General features: G+C 38.7%; 1 protein-coding gene across 1 annotated transcript; it reads left to right on the top strand.

Annotated features, from left to right (window-relative positions):
• The first annotated feature begins 523 nt into the window (after positions 1-523).
• Positions 524-19,126, top strand: SMIM28 (small integral membrane protein 28). The gene is made up of 3 exons (XM_076003563.1): positions 524-634; positions 3,844-4,205; positions 18,838-19,126. Exons 1-3 carry the CDS (start codon positions 524-526, stop codon positions 19,124-19,126), a joined length of 762 nt encoding a protein of 253 aa, XP_075859678.1.
• Positions 19,127-19,151: the final 25 nt, after the last annotated feature.

The raw sequence follows: 19,151 nt of genomic DNA, 5'->3' as shown, positions 1-19,151 counted from the left end.
CTAAATAATTCAGTAAAATATTAATAATGAGTCCTTGCTTCTCTACCAAATACCTCTTCTGTCTGTACCACAGAATCCAGAAATAATTAAAGGGAATTCAGCTTGGGTAGTTTTTCTTGATCAGAGATGTCTCTGGAGACAGGTATGGTAAGGGAAGGGAGAGGGTCTTATTTATATCCTAAATATAAACAGCTCTTTATTTGCCGAGACCATTCTTTGCATGGTAACAGGACTAATGCAGAAAACTCCCCATCAGAAATCTCCTCCATGGCTGATATCTGATACCAACCATTATAGTGACAAAGGCCACGAAAACAAATGCAGAGGCACAGAATCTAATAAAGTCAGTCCTGAGATGTCTCTCTGGTTGGTTTCTTTTCCCTGTTGCCACTAATCAGAAGACGAGTTTACCAATAGCCATCGGCCAAGCACATCCAAACTGGATCCAGGCCAAAAGCAAGCAGCGTTGTTGGGATCCCGGCAGCAAAGTGGAAGGGTGGCCGGGGCTCAGCTGGATGAAAGCATGCGGGGACTGCTGGGCAGCAGCTGGAGGAAGTTTGGCCACGCTGGCAGGGGGACCCACGAGTGGTTAACAAGCGAACCCAGCCTGCCTCTCCTGGAGACTCAGCTACAGGTCTGTACCTATGGCTTATGCTTTTTCTTTGTCAGTTCTAAAACCAACAATCCCTATGTTTTTAAGATCTTAAAACTTAGTGGCAACATTTTGCCTTATAGATAGGACAAAAATATGAATTCATTGATAAGCATGGTCTAAAGGGAAAAATTTGAAAGTTGTATTTTTCTTTTTTGATAATGATACATAATAATCTTGGCACAAATATATCCTAAGAACACTTGATATATCACATATATCAAAGAGCATCTGAAGCTAGTAGTCACAAATTTGTATGCCTTGTTGTTATGACTTTGTTCTTTGCTCAGTAGGCAATGGCCACATATGCAACAATAAGAGACTCCCTTTGGTTCTCGACTGTGTAGTGACCACTGTTTCTAACAGTTAGCAGAAACCAAGCATATTGCTTCAGGAGGGACAACAGGGGGTTAAAGAGGGTTTGTCTCTTGCTAAGAAATGTAGCACCTGCTTTGCTTTGTCTGGAAAATCATCAAAGGAGTCTCAATGTGAGGCGGCATTAAGGAAAAATATTTGCAGAAACCTAAAAACTAAGAGTTTTATAGTCAGAGGAGCAATGAGACACCACTGACTACACAAGAAAGAGGGAAATCAACCTATTGCTTTCCAGAAGATCAATGGGTAAGACTGTAGTACACAAGTTGCCCAAAACCACCTTCTACAGAAAAAAAAAATGATATGTAGAGATAGATGTTGATATATCCTTCAGCAGTTATACCTTTAAATGGACATTTATTTAAAATATCTCCTGAACAACAAAGCCCTGGAGTCAATAAACACATTAGAAAAATATTAAAAGTTAAGAAACAACTTTGAGGCTAGTGAATAAATTGGAATATTTAACTAAAAAAAGATATCCTTTCTGCATTAAAAAAGAATCCAACAATTTTAACCAATCTACCATGAATAATAAGCAAATATAAGGATACCATATTGAATTTGTCCTATAGGTCTGTTCACCTCTTAACTGGAAAAGTTATCTCAAGAAACTACTGGTCTGCTGTAGTAGATAGAAGTCTTCTACTGCCACTTGGTATGTAGACAAATTTGAATCAACCAATGGAAGTACTGATCGTGGCAGGGACTATGGTATTTCTCCTTTTCCAAATATTTATAATTAATATTGATAATATCTTAAGTAGCACAATTATAAACAATAGGATCTATTACATAAAACCTTTTAAATGGAATGTTAAGTATCTTCACATTCCATGTGTATTAAACTTACAGGATATAAGAGAATTTAAAATTTTATGAACACAACTGATCAGAAACTATTACTGGTATTATTGACAGAGAATGAAGAAAAAATAGATTATAAAAATGGTCCATGTTTATTGGGGTGAAAGTACTGCAAGAGATAATATCTTTAACATTTTTAATGATTCATCTAAAGGGAGAAAACAAATTATAGTTAATTTTTTATTCCAACTTGATTTCTTAATAACTGTGGCAAATTTGGGGGTGCATCTATTCTTATATGTTTTGTAATCAAAGTCCTTATAATGTCACAACAGATTTTAAGTTAAGAATTCTGATATTAAATTAGATTATCTGTAAGAAAGCAGAAGGAATCCATAGTTTAGAAACGTAACTTCACAATTACATACAGAAACAATATTGTTAAAATATTTCTGACAAAATATATTAAAACATAAATTCAGTAATGCCATATTTTATGTTCACTGTATTTTCTAGCCTTAGCAATAATTTTCTAGATTTCTATTATAATTATCTTTAGTGTTTTATGTTTAGTAAATTTGATCATTTGAGTCCCTGAGAATATAAATATATAAATATCTACTATTCACCAAGTGCTTTACACATATTAATTCATTTAATTCTCATGCTAACCCTCAATAACAGATGTTATTCTTTCCATATCAAAGAGGAGAAAACCCAAGCCCAGAGAAGGCAAGTGAATGGTCCATGGTCACACAGGTATCAGAAGGTTGTACTGGAATACAAAGCCAAAGTTCTCACCTCCCAAAGACTGTGCTCTGCACCTCAAAAAAACCTTTACTTTATACCCTTTAAGCATATATATCCTAACTCATATTTTACTGAGGACAAAATATCTGGCAGTATAAATATTAAATACACCATCTAATTCTGAGTCAAAACAACACGCATAGTTATAGTCTTTAAGGAATATGTGTGTGTGTGTGTGTGTGTGTGTGTGTGTGTAAAAAACCAATTATACAAACAACTCTAGATAAGCCATTCTCTTATGAGGTCATGACCAGCAAAACATTTGCCCTTTCCACCAAAATCAAGGAGAAAACACCAGCTGTCATAGTGTAATTATTTGGTTTTCTTTTAAATAAGTGAGGAGCTTAATATTTTGTTTCCTTATTTTAAACACAATTCCAAAATGTTTTCTTTTCCTCCATAGTAACATAGTATACTATGTATACATAGTAACATAGTATACTAACATTTATACTACTTACTGTATGCTTTATAGAGAAATTTTATAATATTTCATTATTTCTCAGTAGCTTTATTAAAAGCAGAGACTATGCAATTAGGAACAGTATTTATTTTCTTAACATTGCTTTCCTACCTTGCTGTGGAAGCATCATTTCATGCCCATTATGTTATTTACATCATCAAGAACCATCATTTATTTATGTGAGCTAATGTTATAAAATCAATACCTTTTAGGTTGCCCAAGAATGTATCTGTAATTCTTTTAAAGAGTTCAAAATTTTCCACATTTATTCTACAAATATTACAAAAACAAATTTTCAGCTATCAAATCAAATTTCAAATATTATTTATATGTGATATGAACACATCATGTGAGATTTTGTTCCAGAATTAAAGAACTTATATCCCCTATGATCTTTTGTGGCAAGAAGTCACAACAGGTCTCATTCTAAATAAATAATAAATAGAGTTTCCATTCAAAGAATGAGTGGTGGACCTACCAACTAAAATTTATCTTATTATATTTACTTCTGTGGAAATTGTTTAGGATAACATCAATGTGTACTTTTTAAACATTCTGAATTCCCACTTTATCATGTGAATTAACTTTATTTCATGTAGGCTCAAGCTCCTTGGCATATGTGAATGATGATAGTGATTTTGAGAGTGAGGAAGGAGGGCAAGATGAATAGCAGATGCCTTGGAAATGCAGAGGCCTCTTCCCCCTCTCCTGACTCAGTGTCCTTCCCTAACTCCAGGGCACCCAGAGGCTTAGTTCCTCCCACGAGGACGTGGAGCCCTTCCTGTGCACGCTCCTTCCAGCCACCATCCTGCTCTTCCTGGCCTTCCTGCTGCTGTTCCTGCGCCGCCGCTGCAAGTCCCGGCAGCCCCAGGACCAGGTTTTCAGCGTGGACCTCCCAGAGCGCCCGCCTGCAGGGGAGGTGACTGACTTCCTGCCCAGCTTCCCCTGGGGCGGCGAGCAGGACTTCCCCTACTCCCCCCTGCCCCCGCTGCCTGGGTGTTTACCGCCCTCCTATGAAGAGGCCACCAGGAATCCTGTAGGGGAAGAGGCCCGGGATAGAGTCCTTCAGAATGAAGGGGGTTCACCTGGACCAAATGGGCAAACATAAACTGCTCTTGGAGGGCTTTTAAAGAGCCCCAGGAGAAGGGGGAGAAGGCCCGGGGCAAGGGGACACTTCAGACTGGAGGCAAACCTTGACAAATGCCAATCTAGTTAACCTAGTTACCAGATTCCTTAGGGAAAAGTTCCCCACCTTCTCCTAAAGATGACTTGGCTCTCCTAAAATGTATAATCCCCCTGAGAAAAATAGGAATGTTCTATGTGAGATGAAGAAAAAAAATGTTTTGAATTACTAGTGAGCATAGGGACTGACTCTGAAGAACAAAAAAAAAAAAAGAAAAATGCTGGACTGGCCAAAGGAAACTGCTTTTGCAACCAAATAATTTTCCTCCTATACCAGATTTTTAGGATCTCATGTTTTGTTCCTCTTCTGTGTGAATGCTCCAAATGCACAGAGAGTTTTACAGGGATGTAACAGACATCTCTAGAGCTGCAGGGGTCAATGGTTGTAAATAACGGTAAAATATTAACAATGAAACTTAATATTAAAATGTACAGACATTTGCACACATTTCAGTTAAAAACAACAATAATAAAGCTTTCCAAAGTTAATTCCTTTGTAGTGTCACCCTTGCTTGTCTTCTGATTTGCTTTTGGGAATGGGGGAGGGATTTGGTTTAGTCATGTGGGAATATCTCATCCTAGACCACCCAGGATGGTCTTACAGTGCTGTGGCAGAAGTGAGCGTGCTGCTATAACACATTATCTTAGCATGCTCCACTGTCTATCATCTCTTTGCAGAGATGGACTATATAATGCTATAGTACTATGATTGAATTTGTACCTTCACCAAATAGCAATGACAGAAATCAGTCCAATGTTTTTCCAAAACATTGGAAAAAGAAAGGCAAAATTTTGGACCATATGGTAGGGAAAAACAGATTAGCTCCAACAGGGACCTTATAAACCACATAGTTCAAACTCTTGCTTTATAGGCATCAAAACTAGAGCTCAGAGGGGTTAAGTGACTTGTCCAATGTTATCTAGCTTGTAAAAGGCAGAGCTGGGACCAGAGCCTGGCCTCTCTGTCCTGGGCAGAAGCACCTTCCACTGTGCCAGATGCTCTCCCAAGAAATTGCAAAAGTGGAATTTCCACCCATGCTCTTGATGTGGGCAGGTGCTCAGCAGGTTGAGCACAGTAGAGTTAAGAATTGATACAAATCTCCCTTGGTGGTTTTTCAAATGGGGAGACAGAGGTGGGTTTTTACCACTTGGGAGGTATATCAAAACACTCATGGGAGTGGTAGGGAGGGGAGGTGGGAGTGTGGCATGTCTTGCATAGCTCTCAAACTCTTATTCCATGCTATAAGTCTTTTGAAAACAATTTTTATCATTCTCACAATATAAAATGCAAAACTAGACAATTTGTGATGATTCAAATAAAAAAACTGGTAGCTTTTTAAAAAATCATTTTTGGCATGAATATTTTTATACTAGATATACAATGTGGTAAAGTTTAAAACAACAAAGTAGACAAAAATAGGATACCTTTCTTCTTAAATGTAATCTGATATAATAGTTGTGTCTTTGAAGACTAAAGCAAAATATAGCCTACTTAGGTGAAAATCAATAAGATTACTTTTACGGAAATTGTACTGACAAATTCTCTAATGTTTTTTTAAGGCAGCAGTCCCCAATCTTTTTGGCACTAGGGACTGTTTTCATGGAAGACAATTTTTCCATGGATGGGGGGATGAGGTAGGGATAATTTCAGGACGATTCAAGTACATTACAGCTATTGCACACTTTATTTCTATTATTATTACATTGTAATATATAATAATTACACACCCCACCATAGGTTGGGGACCCCTGCTTTAAGGGAAATAAATAGAAATGAGAAACTCAGCACACAGCTTTCTTCAGATTTTTTTAATCCCAAGAATTTAGTTCTGTATGAGACTGTTAATTCTTTCCCAACTGCCATTCCTCCTTCTAACAGAACCTTCTAACAGAACCTCCTTCTAATCAGAACCCTGATTTGGTTCTGGGATCCTAAAATCGCCTACCCAAGGCAGGCTGGCCCTTCCAAAACCCAGGGGCTACATCGTGACAATTAATCATGGTGGTCTTAAGTCCTTCACCAGGGACTTACTTGGTCTTTGGGAACTAAGGAGAGATCTATGAGGAGGAAGGGCTTATTCTAGAAAAGTTTGCCTCACTATTAAAAATCAAAATACAGAAGGAAATACTCCTCCTCTTTGCTGGATGTTATGGGTCTGCATGTGATACGTGGGGCTGCCACAGCCATCTTGCAACCATGAAGCAAGACAGCAGTCATGACCGGAAATGAGAATAGTAGAGTAGGACAATTACCAGGCATCTACCCAAAGGAACAAAAGACATTCTGTAGAAAAGACATCTGCACTAGAATGTTTATAGCAGCACAATTCACAATTGCAAAGATGTGGAAACAATCCTAGTGCCCAGCAATCCATGAGTGGATTAATAAAATGTGGTATATATGTATACCATGGAGTTCTACTCAGCCACAAAAAACAATGGTGACCTAGCACTTCTTATATTATCCTGGATACAGCTGGAGCCCATTCTACTAAGTACCCCAAGAATGGAAAAACAAGCACCACATGTACTCACCATCAAATTGGTATTAACTGATCAACACATAAGTGCACATATAGTAGTAACATTCATCGGGTGCCGGGCGGGGGTGAGTATATTCACACCTAATGAGTGCAGTGCACACTGTATAGGGATGGACACACTTGAAGCTCTGTCTCAGGTGGGGCAAAGGCAATATATGTAACCTAAACATTTGTGCCCCCGTAAATATTTAAGGGACTGTAATTAATCAAGTTAATTAATAAACTTTTAAGGGAAAAATAAGTAAAAAAAAAAATAGAGTAAGAAAACAGAAAACTCCTAGGTTAATGACACTGTAGCGCTGCTGAATTAACCCCGAAACTGCCTGTATTTTAATGACAGAATAACTTTCCTAACATTTTAAGCCATTTAAACCAGACTTGCTACTTATAGACAAAAGCATCCCAACTGCTACAATTTCTAAGGCTACTAAGTAAACGCATTGCCATATTTTAAATGCTCTGATAAGACTTGTTTAAAATAAGTAACCAATACTAGGACTCATTTAAAATGTTATCAGTGATCCAGGAAAGAAACATTTTATTTTGTGGAACCAAACTGAAGCAGTGACACAGATAAACTATAACCCAGGGGTTGCCAAATTATAACCCAAATATCAAATCCCACTTGCAACCTGTTTTTGTATGTCTTACAAGAATGGTTTCATGCTTTTAAATAGCTAGAAACATTAAATAACATTTCATGATGCTTGAAAATTATATAAATTCAAATTTCAGTGTCTTGAAATAGGTTTTCTTAGAACACAGCCATACTCACTTGCCTATAGCTACTTTTGCACTACAAGGTCAGAGTTGGGACTAGATGACCTTCAAAGCCTAAAAGATTTGCTGTGTGGTCCTTCACAAAGAAAGTTTGCTGGCCCTTGCTATACCTGAACACATAGTAGACTCACTTGGGGAACTTTTAGAAATACTAATACCAGGACCACCCAGACCAATTAAATAGAAATAGAACCAGTGATTCTAACATGAAGCCAGGGTTGAAAGCCATTACTCTAGGTAATGTGAGTGGGCCACAAAATACAGGTAAGCTTCAAAGTGTACAGATGTAGGCCAACAGGTTCAGAGAAAACTAGATCTGTAAATACAGCATGAGCCTTCACTTATAACCCAACATTCTCTGTAAACTGTTTCCTGACACCATCAGCCTAATGTGTGGCTGCAGCCAACTCAATTCGCAAAGCGGGATTTGCAGGCAGAACGTCAGGAACAGTGTAAACAGTACACCCTTGTTTAAATGTTGACACAACTGGCAAGCATGGTAGTCTGGTTGTTAGCACTCCAAGAAAAAGTGGAGTTGAAGGAAATCCACAAATAGAAGAACTAAAATGTTAACAACTAAGAAGTACTTAGGGAAGAAATAATTCTAGCCAAAAAAGATTACGAATAGGAGGGCATGTAACAGAATCAGTGAATTTCACTAAATTCTACATTGGACCACAAAATACCTTTAAGCCATCATTTTATTAAAAAGGAAATAAAGTCTGCTTTCTGCTCTGACTTGTAAGGAACTTGGAAGCTGTTCAAACAATCTTAAAAAGCTGAACAAACTGAAAAAAATCAACAAATCTGCCTAGATCCATTAGAGAACTGAGATCACAGGACAAATCACTGACCCCAAAGTTGGAGAGACAGACAGGTAGACACAGAAAATCACAACTTACCTGAACAGAAACCTCCAGGAGCCAGTGCTGGGGCAGGAAAACCCAAACTGTAATTGATGAATTGCTGGAAGTTGGTTGTGGACAACTCAGAGAGTTAAAAAAAAACTCCAGGGAGGAACCATTCATGGGGAGGTGGGACTCCACACTTGTGAGTTTTACTTTCAGGTGCCCTCCCAGGTTCTCACACTGAAGAGAAGAGAAAACTCCCCCTGTGCTTCTAGTAGGAGCAGAGGGAGTAACCATTTTGAAATACACCAGAGCCTGCTATTTCTCTTAACGAGGCCTGTGCTCAGGAGAAACTATTTTACCACAGCCTAACCTGCTGGGGTTTCAGCAGAATCTGACTCACCTGGGGAAAGAATAAACCCAACTTCAGCCCTGCTATGGTTTGAATATTTGTTGCCACCAAAACTCATGGTGAAATGTAATCCCCAAAGTGGCAGTATTGAGAGATGGGGCATTTAAGAGGTGACTGGGTCATGATGGCTCTACTATCATGATTAGATTAATCATTCATAGATTAATGGATTAATGAGTTATCATGGAAGTGGGACTGGTGGCTTTATAAGAAAAGGAAGAGACTAAGCTAGCACGCTCAGCCCTCTTGCCATGTGATGCCCTGTGCTGCCTCCAAACTCTGCAGAGAGTGCCTACCAAAGTGCCCACCAGCAAAGAAGGGCCTCATTAGATGTAGTTTCTTGACCTTGGACTTCTCAGCCTCCAGAACTATAAGAAATAAATTTCATTCCTTATAAATTACCCAGTTTCAGGTATACCATTATAAGCAACAGAAAACAGACTAAGACAATCCCTCTCTATCCTTCCTCATGGGGAAAGAAAATACTCCACTCCTGCCCCCTCTAGCCATCCTGCCCCACCTAAAGGGGAGGAGGAATACTGAGAAGCACTTGTGTAGTTCACAGGCTCCCTAAAAGACTGAGACCCCTTCATAGGACTATAGAACACACCCTCTCCCCACACCTTACCACCACATTACTAAAGGCATGATGACCAGGCTTGCTGGTACCTAGTGTATCACGTCCACCTTTCAACAAAAAATTACAAGGCATGCTAAGTGACAGAAAGCACAGTTTGAAGAGAGAGAGAAAACAGCAGAACCCAGACTCAGATATGGCAAGGATGTTGAAATTATCAGACTGAGATGTAAAACAACTATGATTAATATGCTGAGAGCTTTAATGGAAAAAGCAGACAACATGCAAGAACAGATGAGAAATATAAATAGATGAAAATTCTAAGAAAAAAATCAAAAGTATTGGAGATCAAAAATATTACAACACCATGAAGAATGCCTTTAATGTGCTCATTAGTATACTAGACACAGTTGAAGAAAGAATCTCTGAGCTTGAGAATAAGCCAATAGAAACTTCAGAAACAGAGAAGCAAAGAGAGAAAAAAAACTGGAAAAAAAAGGAACAGAATATTCAAGAATTGTAGGACAATTACAAATGGATGTAACATATGCATAATGGAAGGAGATACTAGAAGGAGAAGAGAGAAAAGAACAGAAGAAAATATTAATGTTTGAAGCAATAATAACTGCAAATTTCCCCCAAATGAATGTCGGACACCAAAGCACAGAACCAGGAATCTTAGAGAACATCAAGCTGGATAAATGTGCCAAAACTATGCCGAGGCATATCATATCCAAACAGCAGAAAATCAAAGAGAAGGACAAAATTTTGAAAGAAGCCAGAGGGGAAAAAACATCTTACCTATGAGGGGCAAAAGTAAGAATTATATCCAGCTTATTCTCAAAAACCATGCAAGCAAGTGGAGTAGAGTGGAACATTTAAAGTGTAGGTTCCTTGATTGTAACACATGGACCACTCTGGTGCAAGACGCTGATAGTTGGGGAGGTCATATACTTGTGGGGCAGGTGGTATACAGAAATTCTCTGTACTTCCTCTCAATTTTGCTATGAACCTAAAACAGCTCTAAAAAAAAAATAAAGTCTTTTTTTAAAAAAGGAAAAGAATAGTTTATGTAAGAAGAAATTATTTTCTAAACATTGTTACAGCAAGAATTATTCATTATATATATATATATATACACACACATAGTATACATTTACCATATACACATACACATAGGGATTGTTTTTAAGAAATGATATTAAGTATATATTTTAATATAAAGTGTGTATAAAGAGCTGAATTTCTTCTCAAATAACTTCTAGATAACCACATACAGTATTTCTTTTTTACTCCTCCAATATGGGAATCAGGCATCATAAGCATAAAAAATTCTTGAGGCCACAGTGTTCTCCCTGCTGGGCAGGACTCTGCAATACAGGTAAAATATATCCTCTTGTCCTCTAATTATTTAAAGTTCTCAAACAATGCACATAGTTGGATGTTTTAAAGGGCCAATATTAGCATTCTTCTTCTACCGGATTCTGAACAAGGTGAGGAAAAAATTAAATATTCTGATTTCAAGCATTGAATCTTCATTATTATTTATTCCTTTATCACATTAATAGGACCTGCCTCGGAGGGTTGTTGGGACAATCCAGTGTTAAAACATATGTCTGCCCTAAGGACACAGTAAGTATTAGCTCTTGTTTGCATTTATCATCCCATATAATACAACATATGTTATCACTCTCTCATAAGGAAGCTAAAACATCTAAATTGCTTGTGGTGGGACTGGACACCATCCCCAAAGCTCACATTATTTTTAGGGGGCCCATGAAGATGTTTTAATTTCTCTTAAAATCAAAAGAAAAAAAAATAACTTTTGGGTTTAAAGATTGTATTCATGTTTGAATCAATACAGTCATAAAATATAATTAGTATATTTTATAATTTTAGTATGAGTGCCTTGGGCCCACGACAGTCATATTGCAGCCCTGGGAAGGAGGCTATTCCAATTCAAATGCAAGCAAACTTCAGGAAATGAAACAAGAGAAACCAGAATTTTTTTCAGAGGAAATAGGAACTAATTTCTCTCCTCCCCTACAAGCGTTCAGTGGTTCTAGCCATACTTTCACTTCCTCCCTTCCATTTTGTTAATGTCATCCTAACAATAAGTTACCAAGTGATCTCAGTAAGTTTTCTTCTATATGTAGAGTGCACATTGGTGTCCAATGGGCAGACGACCAATGAGTTCAACGAACAGATCTCAGTTCTTAAGGAAATGGTTTTTATTCACAAAAGACCATACTAATAACTATCCTTTATCAGGACACAACGTACAAAGTATTGGGCTAAGAGATAACCGAGCATTACCTCTTGAAATCCTCAAAATCATATGAGATGAATACCATCCATTTGTACAAATGAAGAAACAGTTTCAGTGAGACTGAATCACACCAGAAGGTGGCAGACTTCTGACAAAAACCCAGATTTTTAAATGTGGGTTTAAGCCAAGAAGGAGCTGCCTTCCAAGCCGGCAGAGGAGCAGCTGCCCACATTGAAGGGCACAGGCTACGGAATCTGAGACTACAGAAAGACTGAAATCATGGCAGTCCAGAAACTGATGCCCAATTCGTCTAATGGAATCAAAAATATCCCACCGTTTACACTCTCACTAGTGGAATGAGTCTTGTACTGGCCACAGACGGAGGCATTGCTTTGATTGTCCTAATGCTTCAAGTGAAGGTCCAAACTCAGGGAATTCTAGCTGTGAAAGCAACACAAACAGATCTCAACATGTCTGTACCTCATCCATTAAGTGCTCCTGCATGGAGAAGCTAATAATGTCTATGCATCATGCCATTAGCTGACTTGTACAAATATATGTATATATGAACCTTGGGCAAAAGCCCCATATTTCTATACATTGAATAAATAAATAATAAAACCAAACTAAAATAAAATTGTATATAATCTATTTAAATGTGAATTTATAGCAATAGAAATTGAAGAAGATAGAATACAAACATATAATTCATGTTCATATGTAAATAATCTTCCTTAAGTGTAAATACAAGCCAGGTACCCAGAGAGTAAACCCCAGAGGTACTGCAAGGCAGAAAGATTGGAGACCTTAAATTAAGGTCTGGCCAAACAGGAGATTGGGACAGCCATCCAACTCAGCACTCTTCAAAGCATGGTCCATGAACTGGTGCTGGCTCACAAACTATTTGTTACCAGTCTAAGATAAGATCATTAAAGAAATTGAGAGTAAGTGTGTAGAGACATTGAGAACAACTTAACAGTTTTACAAAATCCATGCATGTGATCAGTGGACTCATCTCTCTGATACTGGTATAAAGCAATTAAATTACTATAGACATTGTGGGTTAAGTAGCCAGTAGCAGGAGCTGCATATAGTTTTGTGCAGTAGAATCACATATTGATTTATGATGAACTGGAAATTTTAAAAATAAATAATATTTTATCGCAGATCACATGAGAGGCACTAATCTAGAAGATGAGACATCCCAGGCATTACTGCTAAACCTTTTCTCCATCTTGAAGTCAATTTTTAATCTGCTACTTACCTTTCTCATGCCTGGATCTGACCCTGTACATGTGGACACAAACAAACTCAGGTGTAGAACTAGCTGAGAGACTGTAATGCAGGACTTACAAGCAGGCTGAGAATCAACTGGTTCACAGGTCTGCTCAAGATGAGGGCAAGGAAGCTCCTCTTCTGGAAATGGGACATTGAACCACTGTGACACCCCTGTTCTAAAAGTCATTAGGAAATCAAGTCCGATTCCTCCCAATTCTTTGATTTGTGCTAATCAATAAATAATATAATAATTCTAATGCAAAAACCTAGTAAAAACCCTATATGTAAGAGTTTAAGGGAATGTTTTAACTGCCCTAAGTTTTTCGGAAACAATCTTTAATCAAGTGATCTATTAGAAACATTTTATCTTAGCTGTGTCAAGGATTAGTTTCTTTTATGTGCTTTGGAGAATGTGAGCTATCTAGTTGTCATATATTTGGTTATTTATTTTTATTTCAAAGTATGAAACTTTTAAAATCAGTGTGGACGTCCCTCTCTTTTTTCATGAACACTTACTACAGACTCAGAAGTTATATCAAGGCTCGCCTCGCTCTCATTAAAATTTGATGTTTTAATCTTTAAAGGCATCTCCAGCTTTAGGCGTTAGCTTTTGTAGCCTCCACCCCACAATTTAATAAATGTTTCTTCATTTTCTGTGGTGCATAAGAAAGGTGGTTCGCAGGTGCTCCTAAAAACACTCAATCACTCTCTATGTGTCTGATAAATTCTGTGACTGGCATTCATTCAACATTTATCATGCAATTATGGATCAGGCACTGAGCAAAGTGCTCAATGTAAAAGGGGCTTCATTTGTGTCTAAATTATTTGTGTCTAAATAATGAATATTATAATTCTCAACAAAACTAGAGAAGCCAGCCAAAAGAGAAGATTACGTTTCTTGTTAGAATACTAAGTTGCTACCTATGTTACAGTTATTACATTTGAGACAATGGTAACTATAAAAAGAACACGTAGTTAATTATGTAGTGGGTGTACAAGTGACCGTGGAGCAAAAGAAGATGTGACAGTCAGACATGTCAAGGCCAGGACCAAATTCTGTTCTTTGCTAAAACCCACCAACACCTACTACAGTACTACACAGAGTAAATACTCTTTAAATTATTCTTTCTGAAAAACAAATCACCCCAAATTTAATGTCATTTAAAAAATAACTAATTTTTTATTCTCATAGGTTTTGTGGGTACTGCAGAGAAAGCTTACGTCTGTCTGTTCCATGACCATTGGGACCTCAGTTGGGAAGACTCGAGGATGTCTGGAGGTGACTCAATGGCAGGTGGCTGGAACCATCTGAACATTTTCTCACTCACATGTGCAGTGGTTAATGCCAACTTTCAGCCAGGACCTCAGCCAGGAACCTATTCATGGCTCTCCATGGAGCTGCTTGGGCTTCCCTTCATCATGGCTGTTGTATTCTAAGAGCAAGTGACCCAAACTAGGTGGAAGGCTTTAACAATCCAGCCTTGGAAGTCACACAGTATTACTTCTACTATAGTCACAAGCCTTCCCAGTTTCAAGGAAAGAGAGCATAAACCTCTGTCTCTCAATGGGAACTATGTCAAATTCATGTTATAAGAACAGCACATTGGAGATAACGTTGCAAACATCTTTGGGGAATAAAATCTGCTACAAGTTTAGAATAAATAATCAATGAGTGACTAAATGATATTATAGACAGTGCTTTTCTCAAATATTTTTAGTTCTCCTTTGAGAACACAAAGTGATTATACTTTCACACCCCTTGATATTAATCAAGCCTGGGTGAATTGCTTTGGTTCAATGAAATGTGGATGGAAGCAACTTATTTAACTTACTATGGGAAACATTTACAGTTGATCCCCATTATTCACAAATTCTATATTTGCAAATTCACCTAGTGCTAAAATATATTTGTAATCCCACAATCAATACTCATAGTACTTGTGGGTCACTCACAGACATGTGCATGCACAGAACAGCTGCCAAGTGTATGCATTCCCAGCTGAGGTGACACTCTGTCTCCTTTAGTTCTCATACTGTAAACAATGTTCTTTTTACAGTCTGTTGAGTGTCATGTTTTCACATTTTTGTGCTTTTTGCTTGTTACTTAAAGCAGCTCCCAGGTGTAGGGCTGAAGTGCTGGCTAGAGTTCCTAAGTGCAAGACGGCTGTGATGTGCCTTATGGAGAAGACAGGTGTGTTACAGAAGCTTCATTTAGGCATGAGTTACAATGCTGTTGGTCATGAGTTCAGTGTTAATGAACCAGCAATACATATTAAATACGATATCTTTATACAGAAACACACATAAAACAAGGTGATGTACTCAATGGTTGCTGAAAATATGGTGACTAGAGGTTCACAAGAGCCAACTCTATATTTCCCCCAGGAGCAGTGGTTCAGTATTTGCTAATTCAGTGATCATGGTGACTTTAAGAAATGTAACTAGCATGAATAAGGGGAATTGGCTGCAATTGCTGCTGCAGGACTCTCAATGTTTTCTTCTCATGGTGGGGTGATTGTGGCGTCACCTGTTGATATCAAGGTGCCACAGTGCACCATCTCATAGAAAGGGCATGTCCCGAGGCCACAGTCAGACCCAGTAAGGACTTTGCACGAACAAGAAACAATCTATAACTTATAGCCAGTACTATCTGAGGTTGTTTCCACAGCATAACTTAGTCTTTCCTGACCAAAAAAGCACTAAATATCTGCTTCTAAAATATTGCTTGTGGGAGGGGGGCATGGGTAATATAAGGAACCTTAACACTTGTACCCCCTTAATATGCTAAAATAAAAAAAATATTGCTTGTTAATTAATTGAAGATAAATACTATTTGAAAGACTAACAACAACAACAACAAAAGGCCAACTCCTCCTCTACCGGTTTCACTGATTTTTTTCGTTTTTCTTTTTTTTTTTTTGAGACAGAGTCCACTCTGTTGCCCAGGGTAGAATGCAGTGGCATCATCATAGCTCATTGCAACTTCAAACTCCTGGGCTCAAGTGATCCTCCTGCCTCAGCCTCCTAAGTAGCTGGGCTGCAGGCACCGTACCTGGCTAATTTTTTTATTTTTTGTAAAGACAGGGTCTCTTGCTCAGGCTGGTCTTGAACTCTTCATCTCAAGCCACCCTCCTGCCTTGGCCTCCCAGAGTGCTAGGATTACAGGGGTGAGCCACCACTCCAGGATGCTTCATTGATTTTTAAATGTAAAAATTATGACTTATCTCAAAACTTGCTTGGGACTGCAAATTAGTGAAACCTTTGTGGAAAAGAATTTGTAGATACCTCAAACAGCTAAAAATAGAAATACCATTCAATCCAGCAATAACATTGTTAGGCATCTACTCAAAAGAGCATAAGACATTCTATTATAAAGACATCTGCACCCGAATGTTTATGGCAGCACAATTTCACTATTGCAAGGACATGGAAACAACCCAAGTGCCCATCAATTCATGAGTGGATAATTAAAATTTGGTATATGTTCACAATGGAATATTACTCAATTCTAAGAAATGACAGCAAGCTAGCACCCCTTATACTACCCTGGATTGAGCTTAAGCCCATTATCCAAAGTGAAGCAACACAAGATCAGGAAAATGGATTCCACATGTACTCACCATCAAATTGGTTCTGACTGATTAAAACTCGAATGTTTATAGCAGCACAATTCATAATTGCAAGGCTGTGGAAACAGCCCAAGTGCCCATCAATCAAAGAATGGATTAATAAAATGTGGTATATGTACACCATGGAGTACTATTCAGCTCTAAGAAACAATGGTGATATAGCACACCTTATATTTTCCTGGTTAGAGCTGGAACCCATACTACTAAGTGAAGTATCCCAAGAATGGAAAAACAAGCACCAGATATATTCTCCAGCAAACTGGTATTAACTGAGTAGCACCTAAGTGGACACATAGGTGCTACAGTAATAGGGTATTGGGCAGGTGGGAGGGGGGAGGGGGGTGGGTATATACATACATAGTGAGTGAGATGTGCACCATCTGGGGGATGGTCATGATGGAGACTCAGACTTTTGGGGGGAGGGGGGGAAATGGGCATTTATTGAAACCTTAAAATCTGTACCCCCATAATATACCAAAATAAAAAAAATAATTAAAAACAAAACAAAACAAAAAAAAACTAATATGCTCAAATGGTGGTGGTGCTCACCAGGGATTGGGGGTGGTGGTAGACCCACATCTGAGGAATGTGGTGAGCATTGTGCAGAGGAAGGGCATACCTCTAACCCTTCCTAGGGAGAGGCAAAGATATAAAATGTAACCAAAATGTCAAAAAAAAAAAAAAAACCCAAAACACATTTATCAGGTGTCGGGCAGGTGGGAGGGGGAAGGAGGAGATGGGTGTATACTTACATAATGACTGCCATGCACACCACCTGGAGGATGGACGCACTAGAAGCTCTGACTGGGGGTGGGTGGCAAGGGCAATATATATAACCTTAACAATATCTGTACTCCCATAATATGATGAAATTAAAAAAAAAGAAAAAAAACTTGCTGTAAAACTTAAATAAAATATCTGTTTCATAGTGTCACATAAACATTGATTACGTATGAGCTAGTAAAAAGAGCAAATTTACCACAATTAATCAATAAGAAAACTAACTTGATTATTTTGAAATATGGCTATAAAACTTTAACCTTTCAATCTTTATTAAACTTGTTCTAACTGAAATCCTATTATTTAAAAATAAATCCTTTTCTTTCCTTCCTCTGTTACTTTATTAATGTACAACTAGTTACCACTTTGTAAATACAGATAATTCAGCCTAATTACCTGCTGTTATCTTCATTAATTGCATATTGCAAATCCTGACAAAAGGATGTCTCCAAATTTAGCTTCAGGTTTTCTACAAATAAAATGCTTCCCCAGAAAAAGCATTGATAACTGTCAACAATACCCTGAAGATTAAAAGAACAACAGATTTCTTAAGCAACAAGGTAAAATACTTCCTTTTCCTTTAAAAAAAAAAACCCTCTGCAATAAAGTCATAGTCTCAACTTTGCAAAGTCACCTAAGCAATGGATCATATATCTGTTACATAAAGTAAACAGGCTATTTTTTAAAAACAGTCAAATTCATTACTTAGTCTTCACAAATTCGCACTTAGCTCTGCATAATAATAGATGTGATATAACCACTAGAAAGTGTCCTGTGTCCTCGGGCCACTGCACAGTTATTAGGGCAGAGAAAGGCAAGGGAAAGAAAAGACACTAATTGCTTTAAAAGCACCAGGCCCATACAATGGAATATTTTTAAGTGACAAAAAGGAACGAAGTACTAGTACATGCTACCACGGGAATGAACCTTGAAAACATTACACCAAGTGAAAGAAGCCAGTCACAAAAGATCACATAGTATATGTATGATTCCATTTTATATGAAACGTCCAGAATAGGCAAACCCATAGAGACAAAGAGCAAATTAGTAGTTGCCTAGGCCCTGGGGGGCAGGGGGTGGAGGGGTGTTGGAAAATTGGGGAGTAGTAGTTAAAGGGTATAGGCCAGGGTGTCTTTAACGTGAGGAGCAAAAATCTTTCCAAATCAACTCTAAATACACGAAAAACATTGAATAGTACACTTTAAAAGGGCGATTGCATGGTATGTGGAAATCTCTTGGAAAAAAAATAAAGAATACATCTAATTACAGTTTGTAAGAAGCACTACTGGGTCTGGGCCTCCTTTCCTCCTCCGCTCCCTCCCCCCCGCCGTCATCCTGCTAGGGCAGGTGGGCTTGGGGTCATTTTGGGGAAGAGTCAAGACAGGACCGTTCAAGATTCTCTGAGGCCCCCTGAAGGCTGTTTGGGACCTAGGCCACCCTCTCGGGCCCGCAGGGGTGCGGCAGGCTCTCCCTCCAGCCTCTCCTGGGGCGCCCGGCGGGAGTCGCCCCGAGGGCGGGCGGTCGCGGCGACACCGCCCGGGCGTGGCGGCGGCAGGAGCAGCGCGGGCGGGGCGCCCGAGCCGGTCGCACAGAGACCGCGCCAGGCGGCGCTGCCCACGGGCCACACTCCGCCTGCCAGCTCAGCTCAAAACAAGGGCGGGGCGCAGGGGGGCCCAAAGAAAGCGACGGGGGCGAGCGCCGCAGTCGGGTCCCCTGGCTAGGCTCCCTGTCCCCTGCGCAGGGCAC

The sequence above is a fragment of the Microcebus murinus genome, chromosome 5 (genome assembly GCF_040939455.1).
Source record: "Microcebus murinus isolate Inina chromosome 5, M.murinus_Inina_mat1.0, whole genome shotgun sequence".
Lineage (NCBI taxonomy): Eukaryota > Metazoa > Chordata > Mammalia > Primates > Cheirogaleidae > Microcebus > Microcebus murinus.
The sequence above is the reverse complement of the archived record's forward strand: the minus strand, read 5'-3'. Positions and strand labels throughout refer to the sequence as shown.